The 21,234-nt window shown below is 37.3% G+C and overlaps 1 protein-coding gene across 2 annotated transcripts in view; it reads left to right on the top strand.

Moving 5' to 3' along the window:
- Positions 1 to 21,234, top strand: part of LOC145694530 (superoxide dismutase [Cu-Zn]-like) — a 52,908-nt gene that overhangs the window by 28,195 nt on the left and 3,479 nt on the right. The window contains exons 1-3 of one of the 2 annotated variants that reach the window (XM_081770845.1): positions 9,397 to 9,517; positions 14,552 to 14,840; positions 18,775 to 18,990. In XM_081770845.1, the coding sequence (XP_081626971.1) occupies positions 14,556 to 14,840; positions 18,775 to 18,990 (501 nt within the window). In that variant the 5' untranslated portion in view covers positions 9,397 to 9,517; positions 14,552 to 14,555. Of the gene's footprint in view, positions 1 to 9,396; positions 9,518 to 14,551; positions 14,841 to 18,774; positions 18,991 to 21,234 lie in introns of those variants that run through there. The other variant, XM_081770844.1, reaches the window with a different exon arrangement.

The following is a 21,234-nucleotide window of genomic DNA, read 5'->3' as shown; positions in this document are numbered from 1 at the left end:
TGAATACAATTTGTCTTAAAATCCTCATATATATGCCTTCTGCATCTGAATGCCCCCCCCTACATTTACAGAAAAATCGGCGCCCTTGTCTATGTGTACCAATCAACTCTCTCCAGTGACCTTTCAAGGATCATTGCGTCCATGCCAAGACGCGTCGCCATTGTTATCCGTGCGAAAGTTGGACACACTGACAATAAGGTAGGTAGTCATAATATTCTGGCTGATGTGTGCGTATATTTTAACTCGTATATTTTGTCTCGACTCGAATTTTGAGACGTCTCGACTAGAATTCGAGTCGAGTCGAGACAGAGTCTGCCGAGTCGAGACAGAAACATATTTTCGAGTCGAGACACGAGTCGAGACAACATTTTCTCGAGACGAGTCGAGACAGGCTTAAATCTCGACTCGACTCGACTCGAACGCATCCCTACACACACCCCATTTCAGCAAAATTATTAAACTTTCTGATGCGTTCAAGAGATTCATACACAGTCGCTCCTAAAAGAATATTCCCAGGGTCGAACGAACCTCACTACAACACTTCTCGCACCCGAAAACTGGCCTCATTTTACCAGCAAAATTATAAGACCTATCCTAAATCTTTAAATAAAAATGTAATAAAATTTTCCGAAGTTGAAACCTTTATAAACAAATTCCTGTCTCCCAGCTTGCAAACGCTATAACGTTTCTGTTTAATCCAAATCGCTAGGTCCGTTTTCAAAATAAAATTTACCATAAATTATGGTATGGTTGGTAAGCCTGGGTGGGTGCAAATAAGCTGAAGCCTTTCTTTGTGGTGTTTGCCCCCCGTATGTCTCAAATCATGATACCTCAAGCTATCATGAACTTTATCATGTTTAGTTTATTTGTGAATAATGAAAGGTATCAGAATATTTAATCCCTTCTAGGCATGACCAGTGGCGTATTTATGATTTTGTTTATGGGGGGACTTTGCCAACTTTATTCCTGGAAATGTGAACATTTCTGCAAGATATTTCATTTACTTTATTATAGTAAGATTTCGGAGGGGGCTTAAGCCCGGAAGCCCCCCGTAAATACGCCACTCGACATGACCATAATTTGTTTTTAATAATAAAATTGTAAACTACGTGAGCTTAAGAATGCGGAGCTACTAATTTTGGTCTTGAATCCGTACATCACGCAAAATAGATGTTTAGTACGTTTAAAACGAAAACTATTTCTTGTTTGTTACGTAATAACTTGCTTGGTGTACATACAGGTATGTTTTTAACACGGAAAGAAAGAAGCGTAAGAAGTATTCTTAATTAAAGTTAAATGTTTACGTCTTCTCATCAAATAATTGAATGTTTGACCTTGAAAATTTGCACCGAGTTTTCGCTGTTAGACACAAATTGGAAACACATACAAATTGTTCCTAAATTTTTGACTGAAATGCAACTAGTTCTGGCAACTTGTTTTTGTTAGTAAAAATAATGGAATGTTTGGTTGGATTGATGTATGGGTATAAAGACTGACAGTATTTTGAGTATTGTAAATGGCAATAATAATATAGTATACTAAAGAATTATATTTGCAGTGGCGCGCCGTTTTAGATTATTTACATTCACAAAAGCACAGCATATAAAAAATCAATTCTTTACAACAGTGTAGCCTCCCCGTTGATCTAGTGGCTAACGCACGTGCATGTGGGGTATGTAGTTCCCGATTGGATTCCCGGCTGTAGAACATAAATAAAATTTAACTTTATAATAATTCATTGAAATTGCTCCCCTTCCATCCCCAAATAACACTCCTGTTCAGCCCTCCTGAAATTTCGAGTTATTTCTTCATATATATCCCTAATAGCATTCTAGACTTCTAATAGCCTTACTCGAACCTTCAAGGTCAAGTCTTTAGGTTTGCACAGATTTGTAGTTACATGGCTGCAGACCTAACCAAGGCTGTAGCAAACTTACTAGTTCCTCGATTGAAAGCTTGTTTCAGATTTGACAATAATACATTATATAAGGCTAGCCTTAAAATTCTTTTAAATTGACACATCTATCAATCATGATCTAAAATTTACACTTGGCAAAGTCATACACAGAGATAATCCTTAACGGTAAGTCTAACACGCAAGCATTCTTGCACAACCTTCATTCTTACATCTGGTCGAAGCACACACAGGTTTATACGTCAAAGCTATCTGGACTCCAAGCATGACTTGAAGTTTATAGTTGGCAAAGGCACACACAGAGAGGATTTCCGATGTTAAGTCTATTAAGGGAAATTAATAGCAACTTTAGACTAGCTGTAGACGTGCTTGCTTACTGGGATGTATTAATGTAAAATGAACTCTAGCTAATTTCCAAATTGATCTAATCAAAATCCCAACCGAAGACGTTCAAATTTTATGCCTCCTAGGCTAATGAAGATAGATATGTTACTCATGGCTATGTAATTAGCGTACGTGACTTGGCATAGAAGGCCTGGTTTCGGTTCCTGGCAGGAGCGCATGCGGTTCGGATCTTACGTTAAGGCGTAGTTTCACGTCTCATATTGCCTCGTTATCTCACCAGAAGTGAAAGCTCTGTCACTAAGCCATCGCGCTCCACTTTGGAGGGAGAACTATGATTCTGACAGGTGTGATAAACCAATATGCAAAAAGTACAGACGGTCAGAATGTGGAATTCGTAGAGTTTCCTTCGTCCGGAAACGATAGGTAAGTATGTTTTTTTTTTTTTTATGTCACTTATTCCTAACTGATGGGTCGCGTTTGCGCAGAGTAACTCAGTGGTAGAGGGTTTATCTCTGGAACATGAGGTCCCTGTCTCGATTCCCGGTCGTCAGTTTGTGATAGACATTATCGTTTCTCCCACGTTCTCATTCCATGTATTAGTGTTCTGGATACGGACCTGAATCAAAGTAGCCATTTGTTTACCCAAAAACTTAACACAGAATGCCTTTTAATAATTATGGTGTTGAATGTTTAAAAAAAAAAAAAAAAAAAACGCTGACGGCAGAGGATAAAAGTCGAATTTGGGGCTACTGGCGTCATATCTCAAAATCGCAAAATCAATAGACATACTATATATGAAAACTGAAACATGCGTTTGCGTTGTGTTGATGTTAACTACTGATATGCAATGGGGCCTCTGAAATAAAACTATTCCATTGTATGTCTCATTTATCTGGAAAGGAAAAGAAACAATAACATGAATTGGTACAGTTGGCACAGTAGAATTGTAAATGATATTTTAAAAGTTATGTTGCATTTACTTACAAAACAGAAATATGTAAATAACTGATAGCAAAAATATCCACAAACGAGCCTCCACTGCTTATATAGGAAGCAGCTTAAGTTTGGTGATAATGTTCACATAATCTACAAGATTTGCATGTATAACGAAAATTAACACAGATAGCCTACCTTAGCTTAACCTAAATTAGAATTACATTATGTATCACACTTTTTTTTCTTATTATTATTTTGATAGAAAAATTAGTTCCGAAATCCATTGTCTTCATTGCAGTAACGTAGTAAATTTGACCAGCGCCGGTCAGTGATTTGTTGAAGATGTTGCAATAGCACCAAGAAGGCTGGACTCAGTTCGTAGGGAAGATCTGCAATGTTCATATATCTTTTATCAATACATCAGTTATTGTGCAAATCTTTCTTCTTCAGCCATTTGTCACTTTTTTTCCTCTTGAAAACTTGTTTTGAAACTCAATACGATAGTTCACTACGGAAAACCTGATCGACCATGGCTTCAGCCTGATACTTCTGATATGCAGTCACGCATGGCCCACCAACATTTTTAGAATGTAAAAGCTCTTCTCTTCTTGTAGCTGGTGTTGCGTCAGACTCAAATCAAGAAGCAAGTGTGTTTAGCAACATTGAAACAAGAAAAAAATATCTTTTTTTTAAAAAAAAATGTTTGGAATGCAAATGGATTCTTAAATGTTGAATTGGTCATTACTGGTACCTCGCTTCAACATCATATTATTGAACTTTCTTCTATCTTTTCTCTTGCTGTTCAGATTGCGAAATATTTCGTGTTGTACTCTTGATGGTTCTTTGTTTTCCTTGTGCATATTCCTTTTTTTTTTTTTTTACATATTAATATGATGTCATATTAAAACAATGAATGTTCTATTCAATGTAAGCCCTTTGCATTAATATTTGACATACTTCGGAGTACGTGTCATCTTCTGCTAATATGATGATAACTATTTGATTACTAAATGAAGTGATGCCACACTGGGATTCTATATAAGTAAGCACTTGTGGTGTACTCAGAGCCAGCTCTACCATATATACAACCCGTGCATTTGCACGGGGTGACAAGTTACAAAGACGGACAAAATCTGTCATAACTATATTATTTAAAATAAATATTTCTTGTTGGGAACAATAGTTGAGTTTACTAAGTTGAATGTTGACATTCTTCTGAATACTACATTCATAAATCATGATTAGATTGCACTAGTTTAAGACCACATGGACAGTGCTAAAGCAAATGGTCAAACAAGTCCCAGCATGAATTGCTTGATTGTTGTCAAATAGAAAAACTCAATTCTCGAACAGTAGCGAACACTTGTTGCATTTAATTAGTTATCCTAGTTTAGATGTGAAAACTAGTTTTGTCTTTGTCACAAACAGGCTACTTATCATTTAAAGTGGAAATAAGTGTTTTTTTTTTAATTTGTTAACAGATGTAGAAGGAAAATCAAGAAATAAAGACGAAAGAGCCACGAGTAGTTACACATGAAACTAAATGATATATTAAGATTGAAGCTCGATACTAAATTCTACATTAAAAAGGATTACCATCTTCCCTCTGCAGGTGTATTTGCTTTATCTTTCACTAACATAAAAGATTATTATCTAAGCAAAGAAACCAGACACAATTAGATTGTAATGTTTAGGCCTTTCTGAGTGCGAGTGAACTTTCCTTTCCCTTGATTGTTCATGATGGGACAGCATACTTAAAATCATCGTGGTTTTTAAGATTTGTTCATTCTGGAGAAAGGGGGCGGCAAATTGCCTAGGACCGGCCCTGGGTGTACTACTAACTCAAGTTCCACAAACACCACGTAGTGGTGGATTTGAGAAATTGCCCAATATAAGTGATCATCTTGCAATGTAAATAATAATAGTAATAAGTACTCTGTAAAGACTGTAGAGAGGATCACACGAAATATATACATGATATATGGATATCACCGTTAAAGAAACCGTTACTCGTTAAGATGTTAACGGATTGAGACCACTAACGATCTCGGCCAATATAATCCCTGTAGCTACCTATTAGAGCTACCTCGTGGCTAAGCGTTAGGGGGACACGAGTTAGGGGAGACACGAGTTTTATTCCCAGTGAGAGCTCATATGGTTCGGATCGCATGTTAAACTGAAGATCCACGTCTCTTTTAGCCTCGCTGCTGAAAGGGGCACTAAATTGTACAACCAAATCAAATCTAATTATCTATTACAAGAAACAGAATTCAAAAATTAACTTACATGAGTGGAATACGCGTTACACATAGCCATCACCGTTATCCGTTATTACGTTAACGGGTTGATTCCATTAACGAACTCGTTCGGATTAATTGCTCTAGCTGTCTATTGCAAAGAAAACATAATTTAAAAAATGGATGCGTTCAAGTGTTATCTTAGGGAGTGATGGACGGGCAGCTGGACCAATAAGTGAGGTGTTATTCGAATCGTGATGACAGTCCAGGTAACAGGGTAGCTGGGGTCACAAAAAGTCAATATGGCGAACGTCAGCTGCCATTTTGGGTAACTTGAAAAAAAAATTCCCTGCGATTAAGATTGCCAATTCTGGAAAAAGAAAAACCGGTATTCCCCAAAATTCCCTATGATATACAGGTAGGTCTAAGTGTAAAGTATCTCTGTTCGGACCAGGGTAGGCAGGAGGGGGCAATTGCTCCCCCCTCTGAAAAGTTTGAGGAATACACTAATACTTTAGTCGATTATCTACTAATTAACTAAAATCATCGAAACAGATGAACAAAAGTATATTAATCTTTACGTGACAATTTTGTACTTGGAAAACGAAATTTATTCTTTAAATTTATACTTCAATTACAGGAAATTGCTTTAACAAATCCTTTTTCACTCTCAGTAAATGTATAAAATTCCTTAGAAGCAAATTTCAAATTTTCCTGATACAGTCCCTGTCACCTCTTTAAAATTATCGAAACAGATGAACAAAATATATTAATCGTTGATAGATGGTGCAAGGTGACAGTTTTGACTTACAGAATGAAAGTTACTTTTTAAATCTATACTTCGAACTAGATACATATTTGAAAACCCGGTCATAAAGGGGTTTGTAAGAAGTTTGATCCGTAACCGGCCTTAAACAAAATAACAGCAATATATCTGACCAGGCCGGTGAAAAACCGGCCAATTGGCAACCCTACCTGTGATATGAGTATCAAGAGAAAGTTTTCATTACGAGGATTCACAAAGTGTTTACATATATTATAAGGTGAGAAAATGAGATAGATAAAAATGGAGGGAAAAAAAGGGAATTTACTATCTGTATATGGGTATATATTCCTGTCCATTAGTTGCACTCTGGAGCTCAAACACCTAAGCGTTGAGTTGATTTTAGTTTAGCGTCCCTTTCAGCAGCGAGGCTATATGAGACGTGGACCTACTGATTAACGTGGAATCCGAACCACATGAGCTCCCTCAAACACCTAAGCCGATTTCAATAAATGAGGTATTGTTGAGATTGTACTGACAGTCCAGGTAATATAGAATAGATGACGTCATAAAAAGTCAATATGGCGAACGATAGCCACCATTTTGTCTAAGCTGAAAAGCATTTTTTTCTTTTCTTACAATTTGGGATCAAACGAAAGCTCTCATCACGAGAATTCCGAGAATATGCACACGATATATATATATATATATATATATATATATATATATATATATATATATATATATATATATATATATATATCTGGGCGCCCGAAGAAAATTTTCTAGATGGCCGCAAATCACTGGTTGCTTTACGTTTGGTATTTTTTTTATTTGAATTAAGAAAATCTTAAGAAATTTAATATAGGCCCTATTTTCGTGAAGCAGGGAGGGGACTCGGACCCCACCCTGCCGTCCTCCTCGCGCACCTAGGGCACCCATAATCTACACGATTCCGATCGACGATTATGTATAGATCTAGCTACAAAGCCTCCGACTTACGGCTATTTCAATATCAAATTTAATATTAATAACTGAAACCTTTTTTAAAAAAAATCCGGTTTGGAACAAAGTTAGTCCTTTTTATTTATTGAGTAAGGTTTCTAATCTCTTATTTGGTTTTCGTTTTATGATTTAGGAATTAGATTTCTGAGCTTTCAACATCTAAGACCACGTTAGACCATCATATATGAGGGATGACCTTCCTCGGCGATCACGCTATCCGAGGAAAAGGAAGGATGAACAGATTGGGAAAAGAAGGAAGAGCCCTGGGACTTATATGTTAGATACCATCCCGATATTTGCCTGGTGTAAATGATTAAAACCCAGGAAAATCTCACTGAGGATGTCTGGTCTGAAAAAACTTTTACATTTTTTCGACCGAGTGTGGTTTTCGTTTTGACACTGGTGGGAATCTAATATACTGCATCCATAGTGATCAGTAGGTTATGCACTTTTGTTCCTTAAGCAGACATAGCAAGGTCGTTTATTGCGCCAGGGTGTCTTCTTTATGCGTACAAGGTGAAAAATTAAAACAACATCAACATTTGTTGTTTCAACAAAACTGTTACAAGTCATCTTGAAGGACACGAATTTGCTTGTACGGTGTTGTAAATTACAAGCTAATTTGCATATAATATGGTTCCGTGTAGGGCGTAGCTATGGGGGACATTTTGCTGAAGAACAGTATTCTTCCGTGAAAGCTGGGCCTTTGCGATATAGATATGCAGATAAACAAACGGATGTTTATTTTATCACGTAAAACTTAAGTAGATTAGCTAGTATTATCATCGTAAAGTATTCTGGCCTTACTGGCAGATCACTTGTTCCAAGTTAGAGCTATCTATGTACTATTATTGTCCATCGCCAACCTTTTAGTTGTATGTAACAAATCTTCTCTTTCCTATTTTATATGATTTTAATTTTTAATCCTCCATTTTGTTCTATTATACTTCTACCATGCTTTCTATCATATTCCTACTAAAATAGTTTCTTCTCAAATAATGCCAGTGTTTCTGTACCATTTTTGGATGATGATACACCTTATTGAATGTTCACAATACGATATACACTAGGATATGTTAGAACTAAGCATTGGTACCACTGTAGTCATTAATTACTACAGTCAAAATTTGTTGTATCTAATAGTTATATACTTTAAAGAGAAAAAGTACCGTGTAAAATCTAGACTTCTAGATCTTCTGGATAACATTCAAAATAAATAAATAAACTCAACTTTTATAACACGCCTGAAAGCCTGTTTGGGAAAGTTTGTCCAAACCAATTTCTTTTTCTCTTTTAAGTTTCCAGTATTGCTTCTTTTTCCAATTTTCCATAAAATTTCCTTATTGGATTTATTTCATTCTTTCCCAAACTCACATTTCAAACTCTTGCAATGAATTTACATGATTCTTCAGTAAGATCAATACTTCTGTTTAACTTTAGCACAATATTCCACACAAAATATTTTATGAGTCTTTTCCATAAACAACCTAAAATATACACACTTTTTTTTTGTTCCTACAATCTTGTTTCTCCATTGATATTCTTGGTCAGTTGCGTATTTACGATTTTGTTTCGGGAGGGGCTTTGCTAACTTTCAGGGGGGTTGCCTGAAAATGTGAAAATTCTGCAAAATATTTCATATACTTGACTACTAGTATAAGTATTTCATATAGTTGACTTACTTACATTTTTTTTATAGTAAGTAAGATTTCGGGGGGGGGGGCTTAAGCCCAGAAGCCCCCCTAAATACGCCACTGTTCTTGGTATTAACTTGTATAATTATCTGAAATGTTTACTCTTACCGTTATTCCGCTATAGCCAACGGTATCTTTACTATCTACTTTATTTTAACATATAATAAGTATAAACTTATTAATAAAGCTCCCAAATGCAATGACTTCTTTGGTGAACATGTGCAAAATTATTCGTTACATTTGAAGTTTTGACTTGTTCATCAGTCTATGTTAAATACTTCAATTTGTTCTTATGTGTATTGATTTCCTACCTTTTGTATATATATATTTGCTGTATTATTTAATTTAATTCTGGAATATTGCCGTATTAGGGTTCGATATACGAGTAAATATCATTCCATAATTGGTTATCAACATGGCCACCAATCTAACTTTTTCTATTCTGTAATTTATAAATATCCATGGTTCCTTAATAGTCGAAAAGAGAAAGAGAAAGATCCACAAAATATAGTATATACAAAGCATCTAATCTAATATTTAGAAAGCGAGGAATTAGTTGTTGGAAAAACAAACAAATAGCTTCAAAAATAAGGCAAAACAAATCTTTATCTGGAGGAATCAGGTAGTTTATATAGACATTTTTTTCTGTAAGAACTGAAATTGTGTGGTGACAATTATGGAAAATACGACTGTGAGCTGCGAAAGTTACGTACCGCTCTTTTGACTTGGATTCGACTTAGCTGTAATATACCGTTTCCCTCTAAATCCATTAATGCTGGCAATTATACCATATATCAGTATATGATCAACGAGCAAGTCTGCTCCTGTTTTGGGTATTAGTGCAGAATAGTACAACATGAAAATGATAATTTTTACGGTTAAAACGAGTGAGTATATATGAAAGGGAATTGTCTAGGATATAAATTTCCACTGTCAGAGCATTTCTGGACCATGTAGGCTACTACTTTATGTTTACAATTTAATGTTCCTAGTGTCAAACCATTACTAGAGCTATACTAGTGTTAAAATAAGTGAATGCATATCAAGTACGATTATGTAACATATTAAATTTTACTAGCAAAGTATTTCTGAAAGATATAGGAAATATGTATTTTATTTTATGCAGGTTAAGTTTAATCACACCACATTATGGAAAATTTACAGATAAAACTCAACAACCTGCATAGAAAGACTTATTTATAAGAAACGAATTCCCGCAGATGACTGAATTTAGTAGTAAATATTACAACTGTATTTTATGTTTACAAGTCTAGTTTACTAGTATAAAATCATTACGAGCGCTATACGCCAGGTAAAGTATGTAAGTGCGTATGAAAGAGGACCGTATTAGGTATTATTTTCTAACAGCGTAGTATTTCTGAATAGTATACGAATGCTGTATTTTTATTTTACAAGTGTAGCGTTACTAATTCCAAATTAATACAAGTAGGTCTAGTATTGGAACTCGTATCACACGAAACTTCGCCTGTTCTCACCATCCTCGCTGTGCATACCGATCTTCGTTGACACGTCTGCTCCCTATAGACGCATCCCCGCACGGGCCCACCAGCTTGCCCTGCGTGATTCGGTTAAATAGCATTTGTACTTTCTAATGACCGCCTAGCGCCGGTTAGTTTGTGTTTTTTTCACTATAGTTTTTATGTTATTTATGATCAGACGATACAACCGATGTAATTTATCAGCAAACAGATGTAATTTTTCAACAATTACTTCTATTGACCCAGACTATGATAGCTGTGCAACTCGTAAAATGCACGGGCCCCGGTAGCTCAGTGGTAGAGGGTTAACTTCTGGTGCATGAGGTCCTTGGTTTGATCCCGCTCGCGCCAAGTGAACTTTGTGGTGGGCAAACACCGTGTGTGGGGGGGTTTCTCAGGATTCTTCCGTTTCCTCCCACTTTCTTCATTTCACAATTTCATTCATTCATCATCACCGTCTCCTTTAGCCTAGCCAGCAAAACCGTGGGGCGTAAAACTTAAAGATCCCATTCCATCCGTAAAATGCTCGTATGTGAGTATTGTAGTTTATGGGACAGAAACATTGACATGCAAAAGTGATTAAAAAGACTAGAAGTCTTTAAAATGTATTTGTGGAAAAGAATGGAGGAAATTAGCTGGATCGAACTGAAATCAAATGAGGTGTTAGTAATAGCGTGGAAGTAATTGCAATTTTTACATGTACCGTAAACTGGGGTTACTTGGAAAGTTTTTTTTTTCATACTACCCTTGGTCATTTATTGCAATTATTTTTTCTTCTTCTTGTGATGTTTCTAGAGCTTAGTCCATGTTACTTTTTCTTGCAGTCATAACAAAACTTTGCTGAAACTGAAGCCTCCCAGGAGCCGAAATGTGCTGTTTCCAAGTAGCCCCACTTTTGGGGCTACTTGGAAAATATATGTCTTTTCATAGTACTAAGAGCTGTGTGAAAGATGGGACTATTTGGAAAGAACCACTTACAACATCACACTTTCTTGATGCAACATGCTTATGTTTCTTTCATAGTAATGTGTTCCTAGGCTGTTTTAAATAAATAAATAAATAAAAGAGACCGCTTTTGCACAACCTTTTAGTTAAACACAATAAATTGTTGAACCAATCTAAACTAATGACAATGGTAAACTTGTCTTCCTGAAGGCCTACAGAAACAGTAAAAAAATGTTTTTGCAATATGCTTTTATAAACAGTACTTTTTCAAACAACGCAAGAGAAATTTTGGCAAATAGCAATACACGCATAAGCTCTTGAGACTTCTTTAAGACACTAAAACATGCCCTACATAATTTTATGAAATTTATGTATGTATCAGATCAGTAATTGCCTTACATTGGTTTACAAAATTATCTGGTACCGTTTTTACAAGGGTACATTTATATTAACTCTTTGCAAAAATATCATATGGTACTGTAATAATAATAATAATAATATAACACAGTATGATAAGGACAAAAATTCACATATTAAAATTCTTTGCTGCAAAGTCATATGGGAAAACAACTTGTTTTCTGTGGTTGTGGGTAAGTTCAGGCAAAACTTCAATATCATCGTTGTCCATTCCCTGATCAATAGGCCCTATAATCAATTTTAGTAGAAAAACAGAAGGAAATAAAAAAAAAATGGCCACAGATTGTTCCAGAAAGGAAGTGGAAATATAAAACAAATTCGTCTCAATTGGAAACTTCTGAAAGCAATTATATTTAAAACAACCAAGTAGAAATCACTTTTCATTGCGGAAACACAGGAACAATTTACAGAAAATTCCAAAAACACAAAAAAGTATCAATTGCTATGAGAATTTTTAGATCAGTCTATAAATAAGACACAGCACTTATGACCATCCATATTGTTTCTTTTAGGTGCCTACTTTTCATTGATCTGGAAGAAAACAACGTATCTGTCAATTTTCTCTCATTATTATACCATATAACATTAAAAAAAAGTGTCAGTTTTCCAGGTAGCCCCAGTTTACGGTAATTAAAAAGAGGTAGAGAAACTGTTTGGGTTATTGGCTGAGAAGAAACTGCATCATGAGGAACATGCTAGAGGGTATGGTGGTAGGAGAGAGAGGGAGAGGGTGAAAGGAGGCTATACCTGATGGGTGGTATCAAAACAGAGAAATCGTACATGAAGACAAAAAGGTTAACTGAAGATATTGGTATATGGGAATTTTTTAGTTGTGGAAAATAACTGGCCAATAAAGATATACTAATGACGATGAGAATGATTCAGTCCGTTCAGTCCAGGGCCATGCCGTGGAAAATCAGCGCCCGGGACAAGATTATACGACGGCGCCCCCATACAGGGTCCATTTTTAAAGTAGTAGGACTGAGTCAATTAAAAATAAGATATTGACAGAAATAACACTTACGGTTAATATTCTTCGAAATATGATCCTCCTACATCCACACACCGCTGCCAGCGGGATTTCCAGTTTTCATACGCTTCCTGGAAGGCGGAAACTGGAATGCTGTTCAGCTGCCTTGTCACGGCCTGTTGTAATGCTTCCACAGAGCCGTTATGATGCCCTTTCAGGGTGGTTTTGAGGTGGGGGAAGAGGAAAAAGTCTGGTGGGGCAAGGTCGGTACTGTAGGGTGTCTGAGGCAAGGTTGCAATGTTATGTTGGGCCAGATACGCCACCACTCGGAAGGCTGTGTGGCTCGGCGCATTGTCATGATGCAGTCGCCAGGAGTTGGCGATGGCTAGGCGGATGCGGAGATGCGTTTCCTCAGCCGTTCCAGGACCTGGAGATAAAAAACTGCATTGACAGTCTGTCCGTGTGGAACAAATTCCCTGTGGATCACTCCTTGTGAATCGAAAAAGCAAATGAGCATGCTTTTCGCTTTTGATTTCGTCATGCACGCCTTTTTGGGGCGTGGGGAATTTCGGGTGTGCCATTCCGCGTTTTGATGTTTGGTCGCAGGGTCATACTCAAACGTCCACGTCTCGTCCCCAGTCACCACATTGTCTAACAAGTTTGGATTTTCACTCACTTCTTCGAGAAGGTCCTGGCAGATCCGTTTGCGAAGGTCCTTTTGCTCGCCTCTCAGCACTCGCGGCACCAACTTTGCACAAATTTTCCTCATTTGCAATTGTTTGTGCACAATTTCGTGAACTTGGGTTTTAGCAATGCCAAGTTCATCGGCAATCATGCAAACAGTTAATCTTCGGTCACTGTCCAGCAAATTCTTCACTCTTGCAACATTTTCCTCCGTTTTGGAGCTCGAAGGTCGTTCTGGCCGTGCAGCGTCTTCAACTTCTTCTCTCCCCTCCCTAAATAGCTTGTGCCACTCAAACACTCGATCTTCCAATGGCGTTATCACCGTACGCCGTCTTGATCATTTCATGAGTCTCTTTCCCAGTTTTACCGAGCTTCACGCAAAATTTGATGGCGTAACGCTGTTCCAAAAGATTGCCCATGACGCAGAGTGACGAGGGTCACTCGCAGAGGTTACGATGACGAGCGATCTTTACCCTGCTATGGCTGGCAGCCGACTGGCGCTTCTTCCTGTCTTTCCTTAGACCCACCTCAACCAACAACAGGTGGAGTAACCGCCGTCAGTCTGTAAAATGAAAAGAAAAAAATCAGTCCTACTACTGTTCTTTCCTTTTTCCCTTTTCCTTTTCACCTTTTTTCTTTCAAACATGGATATCCAATAAAGATAAGAAAACAAATAAATGGCAATGATGATAACCCGTTCCGGTCAAAATTTTCAGATGCCGGATCTGAAAGACGGGCCTGAGCCAAAATTAAAAAAAAAATACTTTAAGGATGGACCTTGTATATGCCAAGCAATTTTTCCTTTTTTCCTTTTTTCTTCCGAATGTTTGGCCCCCTTACTTCGGCGCCCGGGGCCGCCGCCCCGCTCGCTCCCCCCACGGCACGGCCCTGGTTCAGTCAACAGGTAACAGAGCAAAAATGAAAAATATTTTTTTGGATTCAATGTACTAAGAAAACCTATTAGTTCACACTTCCAGTTTTATTATTAGAGCCCTATAGTTAGAAGACTATGTAGTTTCAAGGATTTTTTAGTACCTTGATTAGAATTAACTCTCTCTCTTATAATAACTTAATATCCTCCTTACCATATTTATTTATGAAAAGTATATAATAAAACAATTTTTATAATATTTACTTTCAGCACGATGTTAATCTATCACACAATAATTTTGCTTATGGTAAATAATGTGTTGTGCAGCGAGCCAATACCATCCAGAAGTGCTGCTGCTAGGAGTACAGCATCCCCAGGAATAGTCAGTCCAACACGTTCAACAAGTCGTTCCGGATCAACCAGTGCAAGTCGTCCCGGAACAACCATCATCCCACCAGGATTAAGCTCCGTAGATCGATCTGTCTATGTGCGAAGTATTCCAGCTGTGCCCGGATACACCAGCAACATTTATGAGATATTTCTTCTTCCATATGACTCAGTAAGTCAGACTACTTACTTTAAGTAATATTGCAAATTTCGACAGTCTTTCTAAAAGTTTCCAACCTGTCTGGTAATAAGCCGTTTGAGGCATATAGTGGACAAAATAATATGTCAACTTCAACTGTCTAGCAGTGTCTGTTCGTTGAGGCCAATCATTTGAATCAGTCGCTCTGTGTTGAGCCTTGCATCCTGCATGACAATGCTCCATCTCACACGACTCTTGTTGCCAAGGTTGCTGTGAAAGACTGTGACTTTCGAGGAAACTCAGCCTAAGGAATCAATGCAGCCTTGGCAACAACAGTCATGTGGGCTGGAGCATAGTCATGCAGTAGACAATTTCAATGCGCGATGACTGATTCAAATGACTGCCTCCAACGAATTATAACACCCGTACAGCAGAAAATGATATATATGATTTCTTCCAAAGATAGCAGTATATTCCGTGAGTGTCTTATATTATTAGTAGCGCGATATTTCAGTATCAGGTCCGAAACTTTTCGAAATATCCTCGTACTAAAATTAAATTTGATATGTCGATTGATAACGCTTCTTCCAGTCAAGGCACGGATCATGAACTTTCTGACCTGTGAGTCATAAGAACTGAAAGCAGATGGACTCGGTAGCCTAGTATGAATCGGTGTAACCCAGAGACCATTAAACTTCATTTTACACACGGAGAATAACGAATCCCGCAACGTAATTCTAACATGTATGATTATTTTCTCCTCTCACTCTCTTCGTACTAATTGTATTATTATGTTCTTGTGTAAGTGTTTTTCAAAACACAACCCTGAAATACAGAATGACCCAATAAAACTTACAACATTTTAAAGGCTAATAAAAAAAGAAAGTACTGCATATAAAAACTTGTTTATTCAAAACTATAAAATTGTATTCGAAACAGTTTGTAATTTTCTTTTCTGTTGTGTGTTGAAACACCAACCCACCCCTGTTCATTAGATCTCACACCAACCCACACCTTCTTTGGTGTTACCTTAAATGTAAGGTTTACACATCGGTCCCACAATCTTGACGACCTCAAGATAGTAATTTAAACGGAAGTAGCAGCTATTTCACAAGACATGACATGTCGGGTGATACTACGCTCCAAAAATCGTATTCAAATGTGTATTGAGAAGAATGGACAAGATTTAACAGACGTAATTTTCAAAAACAAAGTAATTATGCACAAACTCTAAACCCAAACCAAGCTACTTGGCCTAACAGCCTATTTGAGGGCCTGAGCCGCTCTAACGCCATCTGTCAGCGACCGGCTGAACTAGGTTCAGCTTAGCGACAAGCACGTGATCAGTGCGCTGCGTTACCCTGTCACGTATCGTCACGTCTTTCATTCACATGACTCCCCAGTTTACCTCATGACGCTGGGTAGATGCCGAAAATTTGAGAGCAAGCGCCGGGAATCGAACCCGGGACCATGCTGACGTGAGTCCAACGCTGTAACTACTACATTTCGGTGTGCCCTGATTACAAATTCTAGCCTTCAGAAATAATCTAGACTTCAGAGTAAAGTAATTACAAATTCCTTTTAATACTGTTTTATATTTTTAATAACTTTATGTTTCTTGTTTTATTAGCCTTTATGGTGTGAGAGGTTTTATTTTTGGATCACCCTGTATAGCTGCAAGCGCTATCAGAGTATAAACACGTGATTATCACAGAAAATTAAAGAAACTAAAAGGTTTTATTACGAAGGATATCAAATCTATGCTAACGAGCCTATTTTATTATTCGGAGTAGAATATAAGCTGTGCCACTGAGTTCAAACATTTTCTTTTATAGAGGGTGGCCCAAAAGTAGGTATACAGTACGTACTGATCAGCTCATTCCATTTTATATCATTTCTTATTGTTATCCATTAGGTAGACTTAATTACTTTATTATTTGTTCTTAATGTGTTTTTACTTACATCTTAAGCTCGGAAGAGCCAAAGGAAATAAACCCATAAACTAGTATGTTATACTTCATCAATGCAGGGGTGTATACCTACTTTTGTGCCACCCTATAGTTTGTGTCCAAACCCAATGCATTATTTTGTTATAATGCAAAGGCAATGAACATGACAATGGAAAAGCAAGAGTAATAAACATGAAATTATGTTCAAATATTGAACACATTGTATCTAGATTAAGAATGAGATTTCAATTGGTATCGGGGGGGCGCGGTGGCTCAGTGGTAGAGCGTTCACCTCTGGTGCTTGGGGTCCCGGGTTCGATCCCAGCCTCCACCAAGTGAACTTTGCGGTGGACAAACACCGTGCTCGTGGGTTTTCTCGGGGTTCTCCCGTTTCCTCCCACTTTCTTCATTCCACCATTTCATTCATTACTCATAATCACCGTCTCCTTTAGCCTAACCGGCATAACCGTGGGACGTAAAACTCAAAGATTTCATTTCATTTCAATTGGTATCGAACATTTAAATTTTGGAATTTGAATAATGGACATCAATAATTCAGTACATAATGCTGCAGTAGTGATTATCTGATTTCAGCTGATTTGGGTAACCAGGGGTGACCCGAGACACGAGTGATCCGGTGACTCGTACCATCACTGATATTTTCAGCATGGTGACAGGATCTACTGCTTAAAGTGATGTTCTAAATTGCTGTTCGGACACTTAACCGAAGATTAGTTAGTATTGCACTGATGAAAATTTGAAATATTTAAATGAAATCAAATCGTTAATTAAAATCTACGCCCATAAGCGGTCTTAATCTTTACAGGATTTAGGGCGATTACTCTTCGCCAAAATTAAAAATCAAGAATCGAGTATCAAGAAAGAAGTAACAGAAACATCATAACCAATCAAAATATACTCGAGAAGAGATAGAATTATTCTAGAATTCAACGATGTCTTTATTTACAAATGACAGTATTACAGAGAGCTCTTTAACATAAGCAAATATCTCATATATCCTCGCGACGAAAAGTACGTTCTCACCCATCGCCTTGCAGAGTATGTGACCACGACTTATATATCGTCGTATGAGAACCAAAGTAACGTAACTCTAAGAATGGAATTTTTGTTTGCTTGGATTATGAACGTAATTCTGATAGCCCCATTTGATGTTATTTGAGTGTTATTGAAGTTGACTTTGTCACTGACTTGTCTGCTAAACAATAATGTGTTTACTATCTTATTAAAACATTTGTTAAAAAAAAAAGAAACTTTTTCCCTTTCTCTTGTAAACCTACGAAAATGGAGTTACGTTCTTCTTGTTCTCATACGACGATATAGAAAAACATGTTCCATAAAAATCTGTGATAAGAGTTGTTAATTTGACTAGAAAAGTAAGGAATAGATCTGTATAGTTAATGCTCTGATTCGCAGCATCGGTATAATATCACCTCTTGAAAAGATTAGGTTTCTCAATTTCTTGACTGATATGTTAGGGTAAGCACCACAATATGTATCAGTGACATTGCGGATATTTTTATTTTAAAAAATCGAGTATGCAGTATATTTGTTAGAACATCCATCTTTAGAGATTAGATAAAGAGAAGAGAAAGAAAAATATATAAAAAGATTCACTAAACACCTATACTCGATTTACAAACAAATAAATAAATAAAAATAAAAAATGCAGTTTTGAAAATGTCCTAGTGAGGCATAACTATGATTAAAACTGCCAATGTAATGTCTCTCCCGTTTCTTAATTTTAGTATACCTGCCTTAATTTTAGTATTTCCTCAACGTCTCCATCCTGGATTACGAGATAACTCCATTATGCGATCAGTGTTGTAACTGAAAAATAGATTTTCACTACTTCTAGTCTCTTAAAGGGGATGTCACTAGGAGCATTTTGACGGTGCTTCATGGACCATGTGAAGAAGTTTCGGCAACTCTGAATATTTCATTTAGGGCACGGAAATTTCCAGGATAACCTTTTAATTGGTCTTTTCTCTTGTTTTCAGACTGACAGAATTATCGAGGCTGTGGCTGAACTGAAAGGTGAAGGCGGAGTGAATGGTATTGTGCGGATGACACAAATGAATCCTCCAGTGGGACCCGTACTTGTGTCTGGAAATGTGACAGGTCTCTCTCCAGGTCTTCACGGGTTCCATATCCATGAGAAGGGTGACCTCACAGGAGGATGTGCCTCTGCTGGAGGGCATTTTAACCCTTATCTCGTAAGTGTTTCAGATTATATAATGTAAAATAATAATTATAACGTCAGTACTAAAGTGGTAGTCAGTACAGTTATGGCAACATTCAAGAAATGGTACTTTAACAATTGGCTTTCTCTTTGGCACCAGCTCCAACCATGATCATTAAAATTAATGCGCCGTTAGTATTGCTTAAGATCTTCTTATGAAAATTAATAGTTTTACAATCGTTTCTTATCACAGATCACACGTAGATACCCCACTTCTATTAATAAGTCTTTAAAATAATATTGAACTGTCAATTAAGCAGATGTTAGACTTCAGTATTCCATTTAACAAATGTGACTGTCTGCCTGTTACTGTATCTAGACGAAATAGAACTCGATATCAACGTAACTGCTACAATATCATGGAATAGGGAAAGAGACCAAATTTGCAATTTCAATAAAAAAACAGACATTGGGAACGTACACATATAGCCTAGCAAAGCTTGAATGGGACACTGAATGCAAGGTTGCTCCCATGTAACTTCGTTACTGGAATTCAGCTTACGGTATGCTTGCACGTTTTCCACTCAAGCCATATACGAGCTTGCCGGCTTTCGATGCAAGCATATAACAAGCGGTTTGCAAGTGTTTTCTGCTATTAGGGTAGTATTTAACCCTTTCACTGTGGAAGGCGACGGAAAAAAAATTCCCTAACCTGCGAATGTCGATTATAGTCGACGTGTTAAAATTTGTCTGTATCTTGGGTTTGTCGATTGTATTCGCCAAAGGTTTTCTGTGTGATTTCTATTGTTTATCGAAAACAATAGAACACAAACAAAAATGAACGGTACAACTTTGGCGACTACTCTCGACAAAGCCAAGATACGGGCAAACAAATTTTAACACGTCGACTATAGTCGACATTCGCATGTTAAGGAAATTTGGTTCTGTCGACAAAAGTCGACTTCCTCTGTGAAAGGGTTAAATATGAATATATTACGTACTATAATATTAGTATTTTTTGACATTACCGTTCAAAAATCCAGAAGGCTATGGTAAGAACTGCTCCCGGTGGCCTTTGGTACAGGAAGTCATGGGTTTGATTCCCGATGGAGAGCATAGAACATAATACAGTAGAACCCCTCTAATCCGTTACCTGTGGAACTGGGGGTATGGTGGGAACGCAAAAAGGTCGGATTATCATAAAATACAGACAAATAAGGATTTACGGTAAAGTAAACAATCTCTGAACTCAAAAATTACTTATTGTTCTCTACAGTAAAAACAAACGAACGGTAAGCACTAAAAACTGCATAATTCAGTACAGAAAACGCGCATAACGTAAGAAAGATACAAGAGATAAAGGAGCACTAAAGCGGATATGCAGTAACAGCAAGTAGACACAATGCCGAGACCGCAGTAAACGACAATGGATCTTGTGAATCACCGATGAGTCGAGGCAAGTTCGGCTCGAGCACAGTCGGATCAACCGAAGTAGCGGACCAGCAAAGGACGGGCGAGAGGGGTTTTACTGTACAATGAATCAGATCCTACTTTAAATTGTATCCTTTGTCCTATATAGATAGGGTTCGAACATAAAAAAAGAAAGACAAGGAAAAACGGATACTTTCAGTTTGTATAATAGAACGTGACACTTTTTCCATCACAATTAGAGCTACATGGTATAATAGAGGTATAGTTAATTCTTAAAGTTTCTGCGATAACACATTATCTTTGGTATTTTCTAGGCACATGAGTCAGTAAATCTAATTTCGATTCATAGCAGATTAGTGCCATATAAAGGAAATACCGGTAATGTTTAGTTCTTACCGTGTTCGCTTGCGGTACTAATCTCACAACATAACAGTATTGCAAATTGGTATGACATTTTTTTATAACGAATGCTATCGATTTCTTGGCAATTAGTCTGCAGTCGAAATGTAGGTGTGAAGAAGAATGGCAGAAATTGCTAGGTCAAGCGGAAAACAAATGAGAGGGTATTAGAAATGGTGAAGGAGAAAAGAACATTTTTACATGTTATTAAGAAGAGGAAGAGAAACTGGTTGGGACATTGGCTAAGAAGAAACTGTTTCATGAGGGATGTGCTAGAGGTTATGATGGCAGGGAAGAGTGGGAAGGGGCGCAGAAGACTACAATTGATGGATGATATCAAAACAGAGAAATCGTACGTGAAGACGAAGAGGTTAGCGGAAGACTGTGGAGCATGGAAGCTTCTCAATTGCAACAGATGATCTGCCAATAATGGCAGCATACCTATGAT

This window comes from Thermobia domestica, chromosome 9 (genome assembly GCF_964235325.1).
Source record: "Thermobia domestica chromosome 9, izTheDome1.hap1.1, whole genome shotgun sequence".
Classification (NCBI taxonomy): Eukaryota; Metazoa; Arthropoda; class Insecta; order Zygentoma; family Lepismatidae; genus Thermobia; species Thermobia domestica.
Note: the sequence above shows the minus strand (reverse complement) of the source record. Positions and strands in the feature narration are given on the sequence as shown.